This window comes from Triturus cristatus, chromosome 1_2 (genome assembly GCF_964204655.1).
Source record: "Triturus cristatus chromosome 1_2, aTriCri1.1, whole genome shotgun sequence".
NCBI classification, from domain to species: Eukaryota; Metazoa; Chordata; class Amphibia; order Caudata; family Salamandridae; genus Triturus; species Triturus cristatus.
Window position 1 is genome coordinate 509,968,368 of NC_140580.1, and position 20,092 is coordinate 509,988,459.

The 20,092-nt window shown below is 42.9% G+C and overlaps 1 protein-coding gene across 2 annotated transcripts in view; it reads right to left on the reverse strand.

Moving 5' to 3' along the window:
- Nucleotides 1-20,092, reverse strand: part of DOCK1 (dedicator of cytokinesis 1) — a 1,163,810-nt gene that overhangs the window by 1,033,284 nt on the left and 110,434 nt on the right. For both annotated transcript variants that reach the window (XM_085606236.1, XM_085606235.1), the window contains exon 6: nt 3,044-3,192. In XM_085606236.1, the coding sequence (XP_085462362.1) occupies nt 3,044-3,192 (149 nt within the window). The remainder of the gene's footprint in view (nt 1-3,043; nt 3,193-20,092) is intronic.

Sequence of the window (20,092 nt, forward strand, 5' to 3'; positions counted from 1 at the left end):
AACTGGACTTGACAGCGGCCAAAAGCGACATCACCCATCAATAGAAAGCTGATGTACCCTCCTCATCGGACAAATGGAGAAAAGGCCTGGACTGGTGCATGAGCAGGGAACAATCTATTTATGAGGCATGGGACTTCAGCAAAAAATACCCAATAATCTGGCAGACATGGGTGGACTGCAGAAGAGTCACCATTGCACACAGAGATTCTTGCACCCTTACTTATGAGACAGAAATTCGAACTTATGCAGGCCAGAGGTGCTGATGTAGGATGGGTGGAATGACCTACTAGTAATGAGTGGGGTTGAAATTTGGGGTGATGGGGCTCGGATGAACAGCTCCTTTGTTATAAGGTTATTGTGTTGTGACCTTTAAATCTCTAAAACCAATAAAATGTGATTTAAACAAACGAGCACTGGCAAAGCCAATAGGTTGAGCCTATGCAAGAGCTATTGGATTTGCCAATGTGTTTAAAGCCATGTTGTACACCAGAGTGGCTGCAATTCAGCATGGCTGAAAGTTAGTGACTTAGGTGACAGTTGTGTGGAGTGGTGAAGAGTGGAGTGGAGAAGAGTTAGTAGCGTAGAAGGGCACAGAGTGTCGTGGAGTGTCAGAGTGATTTGGAGGATCATGGAGTAGAGTAGAAGGTAATGGAGTAGTGTTGCAGAGCAGAGGGGTGTAAGTGGAGTGATATAGAGTGGCATAGCATGGAAGGGTGTAGACTGAAGAGGAGTAAAGTGGAGTAGACTTTAAGAGTGTCATGGCATACAGTGGAGTGAAGTGTCGTAGAGTAAAGGGCCACAGAGGGGAATGGAGTGAAGTAGAGTTTGTAGGGTGGAGTAGAGTGTTGTAGAGTGGCATGGAGTGGGTGGAGTGACATAGAGTTGAGTGGCATAGAGTAGAGTGGAGTAGAATGGAGTGGCACAGAGTAGTGTCATAGAGGGTTTTAGATTTGCGGATCGTAGAATGGAGGGTCATAGAGTGTTGTGTAGAGTGAGAAAGTAGAGAGTAGTAGATTGCCATAGAGTGGCGGAGAATACCTTGGCATAGACTGGCATGTCATCGAGTGGAGTAGAGTGGAGTGTTGTAGAGTGGAGTGGCATAGAGTGTCAAAGAGTGGAGTATGCATGGTATGGTCACACACTGTCATTACAGACAACACATTTTCAATGTATATGGCCACTACATTTGCACATGTATACAGTTTTACTGATAAAATAAAACAGCGTGCAAACAATATGTGGAAATTAAATCACCTAGTATATTGATTTGTTTTGATTGTATTAAAATATTTGTTTCAACCGCACTTCAGAGTTACAACAAAAACAAAATGTGCTTCATATGCGCTTTCCTAATTCTGATATAGTCTAAAATATTTGCACAGTTCATTTACAGACATTTAAATTTCATAGTGGGCTAGAAAAATATAACACTGTATAGCCTTCCTACAGTAAACTTCAGTACCCAGCAAAATTGTCGCATAAATCCTCTCACTTTGAAATCAGAGAAAGAAAAGTAAACACCAAGGTCCACTGGAAGACAGAGCCTGATATTTGATCTCTGTGTTTGAATGCACAGTAAATGTTACAAGATAACAACAAAATGTAACTGCCTGTTTACAGAAAGAAAGCACGTGTGTAAGAATACAAGGAGCTATGGTAAATAGTGCTTTGCCACACCTGAATGGTGAAGACATGCTGAAAGGCCAATAACAAATAAAGCCAGCAAACAGAATGCTAGTCACTGTGAGTTACAAAACACATTCGGACATACCAACCTCTCCTCAGATACCCAAGATAAAATTTTGATCAGGTGTGATTAGGTAGCTATTGTCATTGTAAGTTATACCTCAGTAGAGAGTAAACTCTGTAGTTCAGAAAATAGTTTTATCCCATATTGTTCCAGCATGTCATTAAACTTGGCTATCTGTGCCATATCCCAGGCTTCATGGCTCCCAAGTCTTTTGATATATTCAAGTATAGTGGTGGATAACAGGGGAGTCTCTTTGTGAGTTTTAACTTGCCTCTCATCCCGCCAGTTTTGGCGTTGCATTTCAAGACTTAGAGGCCAATTACGATCTTGGCGGACAGGGTTACTCCATCACAAACGTGATGGATCTCCCTTCTGCCAAATTACAATTCCATTATATCCTATGGAACTTGTAAAACGGTGGACAGGATTTTGTCACATTTGTGATGGAGTATCCCATCCGCCAAGATCGTAATCAGGCCCTGAATTCCTCTGCCACGGCACAAAGCAGACTCGCTCCAACTCCCCCTACATAAAAGAAATTAAGGTATGTTCTATGCCCCATACCCAACTTGTCTACTGAGCGAACGCTTCTGCCAATGGAAACAAGTCCATTCAATTACTACAACCAAATAGGCTCCCCACTAATACCCTCTTAAGCAGAGCAGGTAGAGGCCTCAATCATAAGTGGATCAACAGTTTCATCTGCAAAATTTGTGGAAAACCAAATTCGGTGTGTAGAGTACGTAAAACAGTGCTGACCTTTAAAATTTCCATTATGGCGTATTCTGCAGGATGTACTAGAATCGAAGGAAGGCAATATAAAAATGTATACAGCATTGAGAGGGCTAGTTTGGATCAATGCATGGCATTGCGTTTAAAGTTGTTACATAAGTAAAATAATTATTCTCCGGAAAAAGTTTCCGATTACTGGTAACCTCCATACCTAAATATGTACAGTTGTCAAAATTAATAATAAAATAAGTCTTGTGACCATAGATAGGCTGGATTGAATATTGATGGGGTTAAATTGGGCTTTAGCGGTTGTTTTAGTGGAAGAAAGGTAACTTTGGACTTGGTGTATGATTTAGAGTTCAGACATAATCAGAGCCTCCTTAAGATCCACCATGTGAGATATTTCATTAAAATTGACCAAATTCTTCTTGAAATCACCATCCAGAGCATGGCTTTATAAACGCTAATGCACATGCACAATCATATTTTGTCATCATCAACAGCGATTAAACATTTGTTTATATATAATTTTATCTTCAAATGAAGTAAATTGATCCAAACCTATTTCCATAATCAATCTTGGCTGTTATCTTCTTTTTCAGTTCGTTGAGCTCATCCTGTGGTAGTGTTCCAGAAATAATTTGAGATCTCCATTCCACGAGGTCATATATCATGTGTTGCACACGAAGAAACATGTCTCTGTTGTCTTGCTAATATAGAAATAATATGTTAAGGCAGAGTGTACAAGAATAAGCGAATATAGAAATAATGTATTAACACAGAGTGTACAAGAATAAGAATTTTTTTATAAAAACAGCTCTGTTGAAGTAAGAAAGCAAGGTCTTCATACAAGTGTCTGAAGCCACTCGGGTAGTAGGCACGTTCTTTATTTCATGTAAGGTTCATGGGTTACAGCAACAGCAAATAGGTCCTGTCAGGGCTCCATTCTCGTTTCACCTGTTGTATCTCCTAGATTTCACTCTAGGCCACACACCAACATTGCAATATATCACTCACTCTCACAATTCTAGACACAAGTTCAGCTATACATGTAGTGAGGACACAAGATACTACATGCTTCCCCTTTTTTAAAAACAAGAAAAAAGATAACTGCCATTCCCTTGCATGTAAAATACAGGGACAATCATTTACAATCACTCATTCTCCAATCTGTATAGCTTATACATTCAACAACCTGTTGCACTCTTTAGTACCCATGCAGACACAGAAACTCTTTGATGGATCGAGACATGAGGCTCCCTACACCGGATGTCAAATCAAAAACAAGAAAACAAATAAGTTGTGAACACCATTTCACAACTGTGCAAGAAGGGCAAGTCTTGCAACCACCAAAGACATGGTGCCCTACCACCATATGTCTGCACACACACAATGACACCACAGACTATTTATGCATGCAGGACATGCAGTCACACGACAGCCAGGGAAAGGAAAATCACTACATTCCTTCAAAATAGAATTTCCCCAGCATCCCTAAGTCTACATATTAAAGGTAAAAAATAAACTAAAAGTTCAACCATACATCACCTTAACTCAAAATTTCCTTGCCAGGACTCCAGCACAAAATGGTCATCATAATGCCCCTCATATACAATGTCCCTGGCAGTCCACCTGGGTTTGCTAAACTACACAGCCCAATAGACTCTCACACCTTCCACATCTTCCACAAGCAGCACCCAGAACCCCCCAGCTGAGACCAACACAGTACACTAACAACAACCAGGCACAGTGGACCCTCAAAAGGCATTGACTAGTCTGTGCTGCAAGTAATCATACTGCACATTCACCAAAGCTTCTCCTTATTTGACCAGCACCATTAAATGTAGAACTGTTGGAAGCTACATGGATCATTTCAGGGTTATAAAGATGTTGTGTCTTTTCCCCACTGTCTACAAAGAATTGTGCTTAATTATGGTCTTCATAACACTGTGCTCAAGATGACACATCACCTAAGTTTATAGGTCACCTCAGTTGGCTCCTAGCAAGAACTGGCACACCCGGCGAACTGGGCTCCTCCTGTCCAGCATTTGAGCAGACAACACTTGCAAGTGGACTTGAGATTGGTACTTCACACTGACCGGGCCTTCTGAATTACCACTACAATCTTGATGCATCTTTATACAATTAATTCATTGCCAATATGTTGGTTTTAGCGTGCAAGGTCTTTGTACAAGCATCTGGAGCCAATCAAGTAGGAGGCAATTTCTTTATTGCACAATTATCCCTTCGGTGACAGCAACAACAGAATAGGTCCCGTCAGAACTAAATTCTTCCTCCAACTGTCCTATCTCCTATCGTCCACTCCAGACCACACATCAACATTCTATTACATAATTCACTCTCTGCATTCTGGAAACCAGCTCAGGCCTACAGGAAATGAGGGCACACAGGATACTACATGACAGAAAATTTAACGGCATTAAATAAATACCTTATAGATTAAAGTCAACTCAGCGCACATTATTATCTCCATATATTGGAAATTTCAGTATTACATCTTCCAGTTCAGTAAACCTGGAGAGAGTTACACTAATTATAGACACCTGTAATAATATTAGAAGCCATCCTCTAATGCCAAAAAGGGGACTCAGACATGAATAACTGTGATAAAATATCACAGGCATATTGTGAACACAAAAACATCATGATAATGGTACACCCACTCTCTAGATTGTTTTAATTTAAGATGGACCTCTTTTCAGCACATATTACTTTCTTTACTATAAACATTTCCAGAAGAGATCATGACCTCCAGCCCTACACAAGATCCCATTCAAAGAACATGCTGAACATTTCCACCCCATGTCTAATTTAACAAACACATTATTTCTTACTTCAATGCATAAATGCACAATAATGTAATACATACATTTATTTATCATATATATTTTATGAGGACCAAGATATATCTTTCTGCCAAATTTGGAGTAATTTAGTGTAGCAGTTCTCGTGGTATTGCTGTTGAATTTTTCTATGAAAACATAAATGGAGAAAAATGCATTTTGGGACCGCCTAGTTTCTCTGCACCCTTGTGACAGATGACCCTGAAACTTTCCAGGAAGGAGCTCAGGTGGATGAGACTTTTTCTAATAATAAATATAAATATATATATAAAACATATATATATAAAACACACACATATATATATATATATATATATATATATATCTTATCTACTGGCGGTCGCCAGTAGATAGTTATAGTTAGGACCCTCTTACCATAGGAAATCCGCAACATTCTATTTTGAATAACTATGGCGCCGGTCGACGAATCCTCGCAAAATTTTCAAAATAGGTGGGGCGTTGAGCTCCGCTCCTACCCTGAAAGTCTCGGGGGGATTCGTCAAGCGGGGGCTGAGATAAAAGGGGGGTCCCAAAACGCGTTTTTCCCATGCATTTTTCCATAGGACCTTTAGACAGAGCTACAGCCCGAACGGCTGAACAGAATTTAATGAAATTTGGCAGAGAGGTAGTCCTCAGGTCAAGGAAGTGCCTTTTGTAGGTTTGGTGTAAATCTGTTCAGTAGATTCTGAGAAAATAGCCTTTAAATCAATATATATATCTGAGCCAGCTTACGGTGCGCTTACGGTGCGCTTACCGTACGCGTACGGTGACGTGCGCGAGCGCGATTCTGATTGGCCGTTAGATCTTAGTAAACATTCGAATCGGTCGAAACCAGGAAGCGGCGGCCGCCATTTTCTCTCTCGCACTCTGACAGGGGATTGAAAAACAAAGTGCAAAAACATGTAAAGGGGCTGTTTAGACAGCTCCCAAGCACCTAGCCATGTCGAGGGAGTCCCCAACGATCCCCAAGTGCAAAAAGGCAATTTTAATTTTTTCGAAAATTTCGCCGATTATGCTTACCGTACGCGTACGGTAATAAATAATAATTAAAAAAAAAAAAAAAATCCACATTCTCCCCACCCCGTGTGCAAATTGTGCCCGAAGGGCACCATTTGTGCATGGCTTATTACAACAAAACAAAACATATATTTTACCTGTCACAACGATGCTCATCATATGTCCTCCATGTGCGTACGGTGCGCGAAGCGCATCATGCGTTCATGGCCCATCTAGCGTAACGTGGGCACGCGGTGCGCGAAGCGCACCGCGTGCTCACTGTGCGCGCACGGTGCGCGAAGCGCACCGTGCGCGCACGGAACGAACTGCGTTAAGTGGGCGCGCACGCCACAAATGGCGTAAAGTAACTTAGCATTTAAAAAACCGTACAAATTCACTGAAAAAACCATAGGTTTCACACACGTTATAGTTAGGAATTAGCATTTAAAAAACCTTACAAATTCACTGAAAAAACCATAGGTTTCACACATGTTATAGTTAGCTGGACATTTTACTGATAAAAAACCAATGAAATTCCCCCGTTATAGTTACTGTAGGCAACTATAACTCACGCGACCGTAATCCTCTGCTGATGACATATGTGTCTTTATGAAAAAAAAATATTTGTAATATATGTATAGCTAAAATTTAATGGAAGAAGACATGGGCAAATAAGTGTCTAAATACAGTATTAGCATCAGCAGAGGATTACGGTCGCGTGAGTTATAGTTGCCTACAGTAACTATAACGGGGGAATTTCATTGGTTTTTTATCAGTAAAATGTCCAGCTAACTATAACATGTGTGAAACCTATGGTTTTTTCAGTGATATATATATACATATATATACATACATATATATATAAATAATATACACATACACAAGTGGATATGCGTTATCAATCGCAAACTCAACGCTGCCCATGCAGAATAAGGAGCACTTAACGGGTTCCAGATTTGTTAGTTTATTTATCAGACAGACACATTTCGGCATGTATTGCTGATAGCGTGAAGAATGCTATACATGCTATTTAAATTGTTCTTTAATACACTTCCGTGAAAGGTAGGTCATCAGCACCTAATTTTCAAAATAGGTGGGGCGTTGAGCTCCGCTCCTACCCTGAAAGTCTCGGGGGGATTCGTCAAGCGGGGGCTGAGATAAAAGGGGGGTCCCAAAACGCGTTTTTCCCATGCATTTTTCCATAGGACCTTTAGACAGAGCTACAGCCCGAACGGCTGAACAGAATTTAATGAAATTTGGCAGAGAGGTAGTCCTCAGGTCAAGGAAGTGCCTTTTGTAGGTTTGGTGTAAATCTGTTCAGTAGATTCTGAGAAAATAGCCTTTAAATCAATATATATATCTGAGCCAGCTTACGGTGCGCTTACGGTGCGCTTACCGTACGCGTACGGTGACGTGCGCGAGCGCGATTCTGATTGGCCGTTAGATCTTAGTAAACATTCGAATCGGTCGAAACCAGGAAGCGGCGGCCGCCATTTTCTCTCTCGCACTCTGACAGGGGATTGAAAAACAAAGTGCAAAAACATGTAAAGGGGCTGTTTAGACAGCTCCCAAGCACCTAGCCATGTCGAGGGAGTCCCCAACGATCCCCAAGTGCAAAAAGGCAATTTTAATTTTTTCGAAAATTTCGCCGATTATGCTTACCGTACGCGTACGGTAATAAATAATAATTAAAAAAAAAAAAAAAATCCACATTCTCCCCACCCCGTGTGCAAATTGTGCCCGAAGGGCACCATTTGTGCATGGCTTATTACAACAAAACAAAACATATATTTTACCTGTCACAACGATGCTCATCATATGTCCTCCATGTGCGTACGGTGCGCGAAGCGCATCATGCGTTCATGGCCCATCTAGCGTAACGTGGGCACGCGGTGCGCGAAGCGCACCGCGTGCTCACTGTGCGCGCACGGTGCGCGAAGCGCACCGTGCGCGCACGGAACGAACTGCGTTAAGTGGGCGCGCACGCCACAAATGGCGTAAAGTAACTTAGCATTTAAAAAACCGTACAAATTCACTGAAAAAACCATAGGTTTCACACACGTTATAGTTAGGAATTAGCATTTAAAAAACCTTGCAAATTCACTGAAAAAACCATAGGTTTCACACATGTTATAGTTAGCTGGACATTTTACTGATAAAAAACCAATGAAATTCCCCCGTTATAGTTACTGTAGGCAACTATAACTCACGCGACCGTAATCCTCTGCTGATGACATATGTGTCTTTATGAAAAAAAAATATTTGTAATATATGTATAGCTAAAATTTAATGGAAGAAGACATGGGCAAATAAGTGTCTAAATACAGTATTAGCATCAGCAGAGGATTACGGTCGCGTGAGTTATAGTTGCCTACAGTAACTATAACGGGGGAATTTCATTGGTTTTTTATCAGTAAAATGTCCAGCTAACTATAACATGTGTGAAACCTATGGTTTTTTCAGTGATATATATATACATATATATACATACATATATATATAAATAATATACACATACACAAGTGGATATGCGTTATCAATCGCAAACTCAACGCTGCCCATGCAGAATAAGGAGCACTTAACGGGTTCCAGATTTGTTAGTTTATTTATCAGACAGACACATTTCGGCATGTATTGCTGATAGCGTGAAGAATGCTATACATGCTATTTAAATTGTTCTTTAATACACTTCCGTGAAAGGTAGGTCATCAGCACTGAAGACGGAAGGCTCATTCACTGTCAGTTTATATGCTAGCATGCCGCCATCTTTCCATGGTTTAGAGTCTTATTGGTCCCAATTCTGGTACATTGTGGGCTTAATACAGCTACAGCAATTATTTTCCTTGCAGTGAACACAAGCTCCGCAGTGCACCCAAGTTTATTCCTGGTCTGTTGGCTGTGTCAAATTCTCTCTGCCGATCATTCCTCTCGAAATCGCTTGAAAGCTTTTCTGTTGAGCCCCACCCACCTTAGTAGTATTCAAAGGTCTTCCTGCCTTTTGCCAGGATGATGAACAGTGTAACAAGCGGCCCTCCCTGCACATTATCTATCAATTTTAGTGAGGAGTTCTTGATGCCGAGAATATGAGGACATCTCTGCCAAACAAAGAAGCACTTACTTCATAAAGTTAAGAGAAAGGACCCTTGTTTGGTGAAGATTTAAGTGTTTGTAGCCTCGTTGTCTTCTCTATAGGAGAAGTCATTTTATCACATATTTCTGGGTAAAGACACACCACAAACAATCACATTGCCAAAACGCACACAAGGTCACTGGTGACATTTCCTTGTGCTCCAATACACAACTGAGTGTAGAATACGTATTGGGCATTTACCCAAGGAGTAAGCACTTAGTAATTAACCAGTAGAAAGAACTCCACTTGAGTAGATATTTGTGCAAAACTGTGGACTCTTGTTGGATGAAAGGGCAGGTGTGGTTAATTTGTGGCTGAGTCACTCACACAGCTAATGACACACTCACACAGACACTTACACACCAACTCACAGACCCACTCAGATACTTGTGCACCCACTCACAGACCAGACCCATACAGCCACTCACACAGCTACTCACAGACACATTGATACTTTGGCACCCACTCACAGACCCACTCAAATACTTGTGCACTCACTCACTCACAGACTCACACCCTCATGGAGGCACTTGCAAACCCGCTCAGACACTCTCACACCTACTCACAGACCCACTGAGACACTGACTCACTCACTCGGACATTCACGCAGCCACTCCCAGACCCATACAGACAGTCACACACCCACTCACACACCCATTGAGACACTCACTCACACACTCACTATCAAAGGTTACAGGCTACAGTTAGGAAATTAAAAAATTAAAAAACCTTAGAAATTCCCTTAATAAAACTATAGGTTACAGGAACATTATAGTTAGGAAACATATAATTTTTTAGAAATCCTCTAAATAATCCAAAGGTTACAGGGACGTTATAGTTAGAAAATAAAATTAAAAAAACTTAGATATTCACAGAAAAAAAACCAAAGGTTACAGGGACGTCATAATTAGGCGCACATTTCACTCATACAAAATCAGAGAAATCCAACTGTTATAGTTAGCTGAGCTAGTGATGTAATATGTGAGGTCATGAGCAGTGCATTGTGGGATGTAAGTTATAGTTAGCTCAGCTACATATAACTGCAGAATTTCATTGGTTTTGTGCAACTGAGGTATACACCCTGTCCAAATAGAGACCACAATCCTAGTCAGGGTTACTGCGATACACACCCAAATTTAACCTTTGCTCACCTTCCGGTAGCTTGACACAAAGCAGTCAGACTTAACTTAACAGCATTCAGCCTCGGCGTATCTGCGTGCAGCGCTCTGTTATTTGTGATAACATCTCGGACTTCTTCCACAATAAAATCCTGGACATTCATCTAGCTCTTGAAGCCCAATGCAAGTCCTTGGATAAGGATACTCCTGCTGCTATAGCCAAGTTAGATGCGCTGGGTAAAGAGCCTCTCAAATTATTGAGGGAATTTCCCTTATTATCTCTTGAAGGATTGAGCCGCCTACTTGATAAGATTAAATCCTCCTCTCCTATGGATCCTATACCCCTAAAAACCTTGAAGGAGTGTAGAAACAGTATTCTGCCACCTATGCTGGAAGTCATGAATAAGTCCATTGTTCAGGGCTCTTTTCCAGTAGTATGGAAGAAGGCTATTGTAAAGCCCCTCCTTAAGAAACCTTCTTTGGACCCTCGGCTCCTTAAAAATTTTAGACCCATTTCTCTGCTTCCTGCTCCTGCAAAGATATTAGAGGCACACCTCAACTCTCATCTCTCCACCTTCCTTGAGACCAGTGAGTATCTTGATAATACACAGCACGGATTCAGAAAGCATCATAGCACTGAATCCGCACTCACTGTTGTAGTCGATAACATCCGACGTAAGGTGGATAGTGGCCAAACCACAATACTGGTCCTTTTAGATCTCACAGCCGCGTTCGATACCCTGTCTCCCGCCATTTTAACTTCTCGGCTCAGTGAGGCAGGGGTTACCGGACCGGCCTTGAATCTTCTCGACTCTTTTCTTCTTGATAGAGAACAACGAGTAAAGCTTGGAAGTTTCCTCTCCCCTGCTAAGTCATTACAATGCGGGGTGCCACAGGGGTCGGCTCTTAGTCCGACCCTGTTTAACATCTATGTGGCCCCCCTTGCTAGACTATTAAGATCGCAGGGGATGGAGGTGGTGTCCTACGCAGATGACACTCAGATCATGGTGTCACTGGCCCATTCCTCTGTCCAGACATCCGCCATTGGCTTTAGGTCATGCATGCAGCATGTTGCAGATTGGATGGTTATCAACTCCCTAAAGTTAAATGGCGATAAGATAGAGGTCTTGGTCTTTGGGAAAGATCTAGACGTCTGGTCGAGTGAGTGGTGGCCTACTACTCTTGGCATTTGCCCCACCCCCTCCTAATCTGCCAGAAATCTCGGCGTGGTTTTTGACACCTCACTTTCCATGACGCTCCAAACAAATAGGACCGTGGCCACATGTTGTGGTGTTATTAGAATCCTAAATAGGATTCGTAGCTATCTTTCTTTGCAGGCGCGGAAGCAGATTGCAGTGGCTCTTGTAGGCTCCAGGCTTGACTACTGTAACTCCTTATATGCCGAATCCAACAAAGGCCTGATCCATAGACTGCAAATTGTGCAGAATGCTGCTGCACGTTTTGTTTTGGCCCTCCCTCTGGCATCTTCAGCTACAATCGCTAGGAAAGATCTTCACTGGCTTCCTGTCCAACATAGAGTCTCCTTTAAGATTTTATGTCTCACTTACAGGGCTCTTGTGGCTGACACCGAAAATGCACTTGGATCTTTGCTTACTCGCTATTGCCCTTCTAGAACTCTTCGGTCTGCTGGACTATTTCAATTGGTAGTCCCACGCACGAGATTAGCTAGATGGGGAGCGAGAGCTTTTTCCGTGGTTGCCCCTAAGCTTTGGAACTCTCTCCCAATTGAGATTAAAACCCTTCCCTCTTTGGATTTGTTTAAAAAGGCCCTTAAAACCTGGTACTTTACCAAAGCGTATTAATAAAAGTTCGCTGTTTCGATTGACGAGCTGGATTATTTGACTTAGGCGCCTTGACGCCCATTGGGCAAAGTTTTGCGCACAATAAGACTCAAATCATTCATTCATTCATTAAGAGGCAATGTGTAAAGTATAGGTGCAACCTATCAAACAGTAACAGAGTGAAATACCACAAAAAGCCTCCACACCGGTTTTGAAAAAATAGATTATATTCTGAACAAAACAAGACCAAAATCACAAAAATACAATAACGATGTCAAGAAGTGAATTTTTAAAGAAGAAGAATAAGTATCCAGATAGGGCTTAGAGGCAAATTGCGCTTAAAGGGTTAAAAGGGTCACACTGGACCAGGACAAAGTCAAGAGTTCAGGCTGCCCACGATGGAGTGCAGGCCAGCTACAGGACCCACGCCGGGCCCGCTGAGCAAAAGTACCGTAATCCTTGTCGCAGCACAAAATATGGGGTTCAGTCAAGCAATGCATTGATGATTCTCATGCAATTGAGAGGTTGCGCCGCATTTCTCTATGCAACAGTGGTGATGCATCGGTCCCGTGGATAAAGTGCTGATTCCGGAGTGCGGCGGTTTCAAATGCGATGCGCCAGGTTAATCCACACTGGAGGGGTGATGCGTCTATCTTCTATATGCAGTGGCGGCGAATTCCGGAGGCAATGAGGTGGTTTTAAGTGCTATGCGGTGGTCCCAGTTCCCAAAGCAGCAATGATGCGTCGATCTCGCAGAAGGTGATGTGCAGATTTCTAATCAGCGCTGTTGCATTGATGCGCAGGTTCTTGTCAGAAACAGCACTTCAAGCTCACTTCCAGTGGCCCTGGACTGGCACAACTTGGCAGAGCAAGACTTACAGCAAGTAAAGTTCAAGTGCTGAGTTGAAGATGAAAAGTGAAGTCTTTGATACCCCTGAAACTTCAGCATCAGGAGACAAGCCAACAAACCCCTGGAGAAACGTAGGTTCCAGGATGTAGAGAGGAGGTCCAGTCCTTCTCACTGTAGCAGCAGTCCAACATAGCAAAGCAGTTTAGCAGAATGGCAGTCCCTCCTACAGCACAGCAGTCCTTCTTGGGAGAATGTCCTCAGTTCCAGCAGTGTTCTGGTGGTGTTAGGAGTCCATACTTACACCCAGCTGTGCCTTGAAGTGGGGCAGACTTCAAAGAGAGGCCTTTAAAATGCACAAGGTCCCTGCCCTGGGTCCAGACTCACTACAGGGGGGTATGCAGCTCTTTGTGTGGGGATAGGTAGAACCCTATTCAGGTGCAAGTGTCAGATCCTCCCTCCCATCTTGCCAAGGATAGGCCATCAGCCTGGTGATGGTCCATCATGCACATCTAAGCTCACTTCATGCACGGCTGTCTAGAGGAATGGACAAAGCCCAGCTGTCACCCACCCCAAACATGTGTTCAGACAGAGGGCAGAGGCACAGAATGGTTAAAGTAAGAAAATGTCAACTTTCTAAAGGCAGCAATTTCAGACTTGCAACTTAAAATCCAACTTTACCATGAATTGTGATTTAAAATTGCGAGTCTAGAGACACCAACCTCAAAATTATCTATCTTTTCCCAATTGGGAATTATGTTAAAAAAAATGTAATAAGGTAATCCCAATGTTAAACTATCCGAGCGATAGGCCTTGCAGTAGTGATACATTAATTTAATAGTTTTTCACTGCCAGGACATGTACAATTTAAAAGTACATGTCCTACTTTTTAAAATATACCGCTCACTGCCTGTGAGGCTGTCTAGGGCCTACCTTAGGGGTGATTTATATGTATTAAAAACGGAAGGTTTAGGCCCGACGAGAGGGTTAACTTGCCAGATCAACAAGGCAGTTTGAAACTGCACCCACAGGCTCTGCAGTGGCAGGCCTGAGACATGTTTAAAGGGCTACTGAAATGAGTGGCACAATCAGTACTGCAGGCCCACTAGTAGCATTTAATGTACAGGCCCTGGGCACTGTAATGCACTTTATTAGGGACTTAGAAGTAAATTAAATATGCCTATTCCGCATAAGCCAGTATTACCATGTTTAAAGCAGACAGCAGAGGTAAAGTGCCCAGAGTTCTAAAGCCAACAAAAACAATTCTGAAAAAAGGGGCTCCTTCAAAGGCAAAGAGTTTGGGGGTGACCCTGCAGGAAGGTCTATCAAAATATAAATAATATACTTGTGATTCGATGGAAAAATAATTTCTTGGTTTGCTAATAACTTTGGAGACATTTAATAAGTCAAGGGGGGGGGGGGGGGGGGGGGGGGTGGAGGTGCCAAAACACAAAATTCCCATGCAATTTTCCTAGTGATTTTGAACAGCGCTACTGCAAACCCTGCTTCATAAAAATGCGTCAAATTTGGCATGAAGCTAGATCTTGGTCCGGAAAGCGTTCTTTTTGAGACTAGGTGTAAATCCGATCAGTAGTTTTTGAAAATTAATTTTAACAAATATTCGTATATTCAGACGGTTAGGTTTGAGGGACTCTTTCAAGAGTTCTGTATGACTGACTTAAAAGAATATGCCATTCTGATTGGCCTTGCAGGTTTGTTTACCCTTGGGCCATTTCGCTCCTGCAGGGATGAAGGTCCTGCTGGAAAAAGCGCTCTGATTGGCTGGACACAACATAAAAGAAAATGTTGCTGCACGCTTTACAGGTTTTGTGGACTTTTTACCCTGTCCTGAAAATGTTTTTAAAAATTTGTATAAGGGGGCAGGGTAGGGATTCCTTCTTCCCTAACCCTTTTGGGGCAGAGGAGGGGTCCCAGAGGGAACCCTCTGGGCCAAAATGAGAAAACATTTGTTTTTGCCATGATCCTGCAGTACTCCTGTGGGTTCGGAACAAAGAAAAATAAAATGGCGTCCCACCATTTTTCCTTAAATCAACATGGCCCCCCAAGATGGGCCACAGAATGGGGGTCAATAAATATAATTATTTGGGAAGGGGGTATATGCACAGCCCTCCTCCCTGAGTCTTCTACAAGCCCTGGGAACCACATCCCCTGGAGCTGAATCAATAATTAGGGGAGGGGGTGCCGTCTCCTGGGGCAGATATACATTCGGAGGGTGGGGTGCAACCCCCCTTCCTGAGCATCTATAGGTACTCAATTTACTTTAAAAGGGAAGGCCCCAGGAACTCTATCACACAGGAACCAATAGTGTACAGTGTCCTGGGTAGTCCACCACTTTGACACAGTGGTTTCGTACCTGGGGCATAAACTCTCAATCTCCCGGGCAAAGCACATAACTTTGCTCCTGCTCGGAGGGAGTAGTTAAAATAATGCTGCTCCTGGTCAAGAAGGAACAAGGGAAAGGTGCAGACTCTCACCAGCATCCAATATGGTACTGGATGGGAGTCAGCTGGGGCCACGGGACCTTGGGGCTTCCGCCGTGGTTCCCATTGGTGGCAGCAGCGTGGGTGCCCCATGTGGGTACCAATGCACCCACCAGATACATTAAGAAAGAGCCGACTCCCACCAGGGGAGCCAGCTAGAGCTGTGTGGGGCTACCCAGGGGCCCTCAAGAAAGCTGAGCTGTGGGTTCCCCGAGTGGGCTCCCACTTACTTCCAAACAAAATGTATAATGTGGGTATCTTGGGGGTGTAAAGGAGCATCAGGAGCTGCTCATTTATTATTTTCTGTTCCTTGAAGGAGAGCAGCCCGTATTGTCCTGTGAAGGGCTCACTACAGACTTTATTTTTCTGGCAGCTTGGTGATGTCCCTAGAAGCGGAAGTAGACCATGAAGCCTTTTTTTTAAATATTGTGGGTGGAAGAAGGGCTGCAGAGAGTGCAATAGCTGTACAGTAAAAAAAAAAAAAAAAAAAAAAAAAACAGTAAGTCTCCTGGGTCATTAACCCGTTAAGTGCGCCCGTCGGCTAACGGCCGTCGCGAGCACTACCTCGGTAGTGCTGCGTTCGTCCGTTGGCCGACGCAGCCCCGCCCACATAATGGAACACCCCGCACTGCGGCGGAATTGTTGCCGCGGTAAACGGGATAAATCCATGAGACCAGGAGAACTTTCCATATTATTCAAAACACTCCTAGCTGAAGCTTATGCTCTTCAGCTGAAGTGCAAGACCCTCTTGTGGTTGTTCTTATGATTCCATTTTGTGGGCTGAAAAATATAAGACTAGAGACATGTTGGTTTTATTTTTTTAAAGAAAAAAACATGTCTGAAAAATGCGTCTTTAAAAGATTAAGACAAGGCTATTGCAAGATTTTAGTTTTAGCAATCTCAAAAGAGGCTTAACACTTGGACAGTCATCTTCTGACCCAGTGAATGATGCATAAAATCCATAATAATTTTATAAACATACCACTGACTGCAGAAATGGTAGGTTTTACCTTTCTAAGCAATCAAAGTGCTTTTACAGCCAGAAACCACTTTCCTGACACCTCATCTTCCTGAGTGACCCACTGAATAAAATCATGTGAAGGAATTAAATCAGTGCAACATGGGGTCAGGAGGTGAACCTCGTTGATGTGAGGGAAATAAAATCTATTCAAGCCCTGTGTATGTATGGAGTTCACTAACCACTGCTGACCAAACATAGCCATCTTATTTGGGCGTGTTACATTGGCATGGGCGCATGTTCTGGTTTGTCATGTGGAGGTTTAGAAATGCATTCGTGGTAATTTGCATAATAAATACAGGCTGGTTTTAATTGTCCAAATTCCAAGAGTGCAAACAAGCACGAGGACTATACAGTGGCACTTACATGTTCTTCTATACCGAAGGGTCAATGTTGTAAGCTGCCAATCAGGCCCTCTTATGATTCGAATATTTAACAACAGATTGAGAATCAGTAAAATCATGTATGCAGGAGAGACGCTCAAACACGTGCAAAGTTCTTAGGTGAGTTATGGGTGAGGGACTTCATACCCTCCCTCTAAAGAATGTTAGGAGCGAATTAAACAACAGAAAACGTAATATGTGGTAGAGGTTATAAAATGTTCAACCAGATCCTAACTGGTACAATTTAGAAAGTAAAACATGCACACTTTTGCCTTGTTAATGCATCATGACCCTTCTTTTAAATAAAAAGAAAAAAAAGTCATATGTAAAGATATGTTTGTTTTAAGTATGTGGTATTCGGGCAGCATTTGCTGGGTGCACCAACCTGCACTGGATATTTACCCAAGTCAGAAAGCAATGGCAAAGCCAACAGGTCTCACCTACGAAGGAGCTTTTGGCTTTGCCAATATGTTTTAGCAATGATGTACAACAAAGTGGCTATTATTCGGCTTGGCTAAAAGTTAGTGGGGTAAAGGAGAGTGGTGTGAGTGGTGCGCTGTAAAGTGGAGTGCTATGAAGTGGCATAGAGTAGTTTACAGTAAAGTTGAGAGGCGTGGAGGGGAGTGAAGTGGAGTGACGTGGAGTCTCTAACTAGCGTACTGTGTTATGCAGTGTTGTGGAGGGAGGACAGTCCCATAGAGTGGAAGGGCATTGAGTTGAATAGTGTGGCATGAAGTACGGTGTCAGACTTGAGTAGAGTGGCGTACAAGGGAGTTTCGTAGGGTGGTGGAGCGTGGCGTGGTATAGAGTAGAGTGTTGTAGAGTAAAGTCATGTAGAGCAACAGATTGGGATAAAAAACTGAACCAGACACCCAAGAAAAAGTGGCCCACATTGTGGGATTGCTGCCTTTAATGAAACATTGTGTGGATAGTATCAAAGAGCTAATGTTGGGAAACAATTGTGGTAAATTAGGCTTTTTAAGGACCCTAGGGCCAGTTACATTATCGAAGACTGAAAACACAATTATTCCATTGCCTGATGCATACCTGTAGGTCAATACATTTTCTCACTCTCAGGAGCCTGAATCTGTTCTCACTCTTACATCACCAAGCCCTTGCTCACCCTCAGATTATTGATTTCCATGTCAGGTCCTAGAACCTCTGGTCTTTCTTAGGGATTCTCACTTGCCACTGTCCAACACAAGCCCAGAGGTTCACGCTCATTTTCAAATCTGTAGGCTTCTGTTCACCTTCATTGACCCATAAGCGCTATTTATCCCAAGGCCTTGAGGATATTCTTTCCCATCAGTAGGTGTCTAAACTACAAACGTACCAATAAAACCCTTAAGCCATTTTAAGCCAAATTTTACTCTTTAGTCCCCCGAAGATCCTACTATGGTTCCAGCTCATTCTCGGATGTTTTTGGATTCCAGCTCATCATCTGATCACCCAGTTGCCCTGTATACCCTTAGGTCCAGTAGCTCTTGATCACTCTTACCTAGAAGATTCAGGGTACCTCAGTACCCTGAAAACAGTGTTCACAATGAGTCTCTGAAAAGTTTCCATTTCTGAGTAGTTTCCATTCTGCTCTGCTCACCCGAAGGGCAAAAGGCCAGATCTCTGAAGTTTCTGCTTACCCTTAATGCTCCCAGCAGGCATTGGGGGTGAAAATTTGCTTCAGGGGTATTGCTTCATTTAGGTCCCCGACTCTGAGCTCACCCTCAGTATCCTGAGGTTTGTGCTCACTTTCAGTTCCCGAAAAGCATGCTCACTTTCAGATGTTAAAGGCTCCTGCCCACCATGTACTGCCCAAGTCTCCTTTTCACTGTCTTTTATTTGTAGCTCCCTGTTCGGATCCAGTGCCCAGAAGTTCCTTCTCTGTGGCACTGGTCATCAAATCTACAAAGCTCCTGCTCCTCATGTTCCTTCTTATTCTCAGACCATTAAAACGTCTCAATTTCCATCCCAAAAGTTCTTGCTGGCATGAGGTCACTGACTTTCCTGGTGGCCAAATAACTCCCTACCAACCCTCGGACACCCGTATTCCATGGATCCACAGAAGCGCCTCTTCAGGTCATATCATGGGGATGTAAGACAGCTTGGTACTTGATATCTTTTATGCAGTGAGAAGAGACATGATCTGAATCTGCTTGACATTATACAGAAAATAACAAACTACAGCCCTTATATTATCTGGGCTTTTGCTTTTGCCCACCCACAAACATGAACATTATTTCTCTACTCACTCTGGCACTCATCCCTTTCTTTACTCCATCAATTCACATCCACTCTCACATTCTGACCCAATGCAACTATTGGATTCTCGGTTTCTATATCTGTCCATCTATCATACCAGCTGTTTGTCCTCTATTTCCATCCATCAGCCGTGCCCTCGTTCCCCTCTATTTTACTCTCCCACTTTATCATTCTCCTTTCCACTGTTTTCCCTTGACTTTTGTTTTTTCATCTTTTTCCCTGTGTCTCTTACCCTTAGCCTTTGTCATTCCCCCCCCCATTTCCCTCATCCCAATCTCCATTTCCCTCGCTCCACCTTCCTTTCTCTTAAATTAGAAAGTCCCCCTCTCTCTCATTCCTGTATCTCCTATGGAAGCTCTCTTTCCTTATTTCTACCTTCTATCTCTTTTGCCCCCCACTATGTTCGGGTCTCCCTTTTGAGTTTATCTTCACTCAGTCTTTCCCAACTTTATCTTCTCCTTAGTCTCTTCCCCCTCTACTTCCAGCTATTTATGCAGAATTCTTTTATTCCTCCCGTGTCCTCTCTTATTCCCCTCAATTGTTTTCTCCTCTTTCATATCCCCTCTCCCCATCCATTTGTCTGTCTGCCTCTCTCTCAGTCTCTCAGTTCCTTTTGTTTATCTCTCATTTCCTTTCTCTAGTTCTCCATTGCCTCTTCCCTTTTTTCCCCTGGATGGAGGGGGAATGAGGTGTTC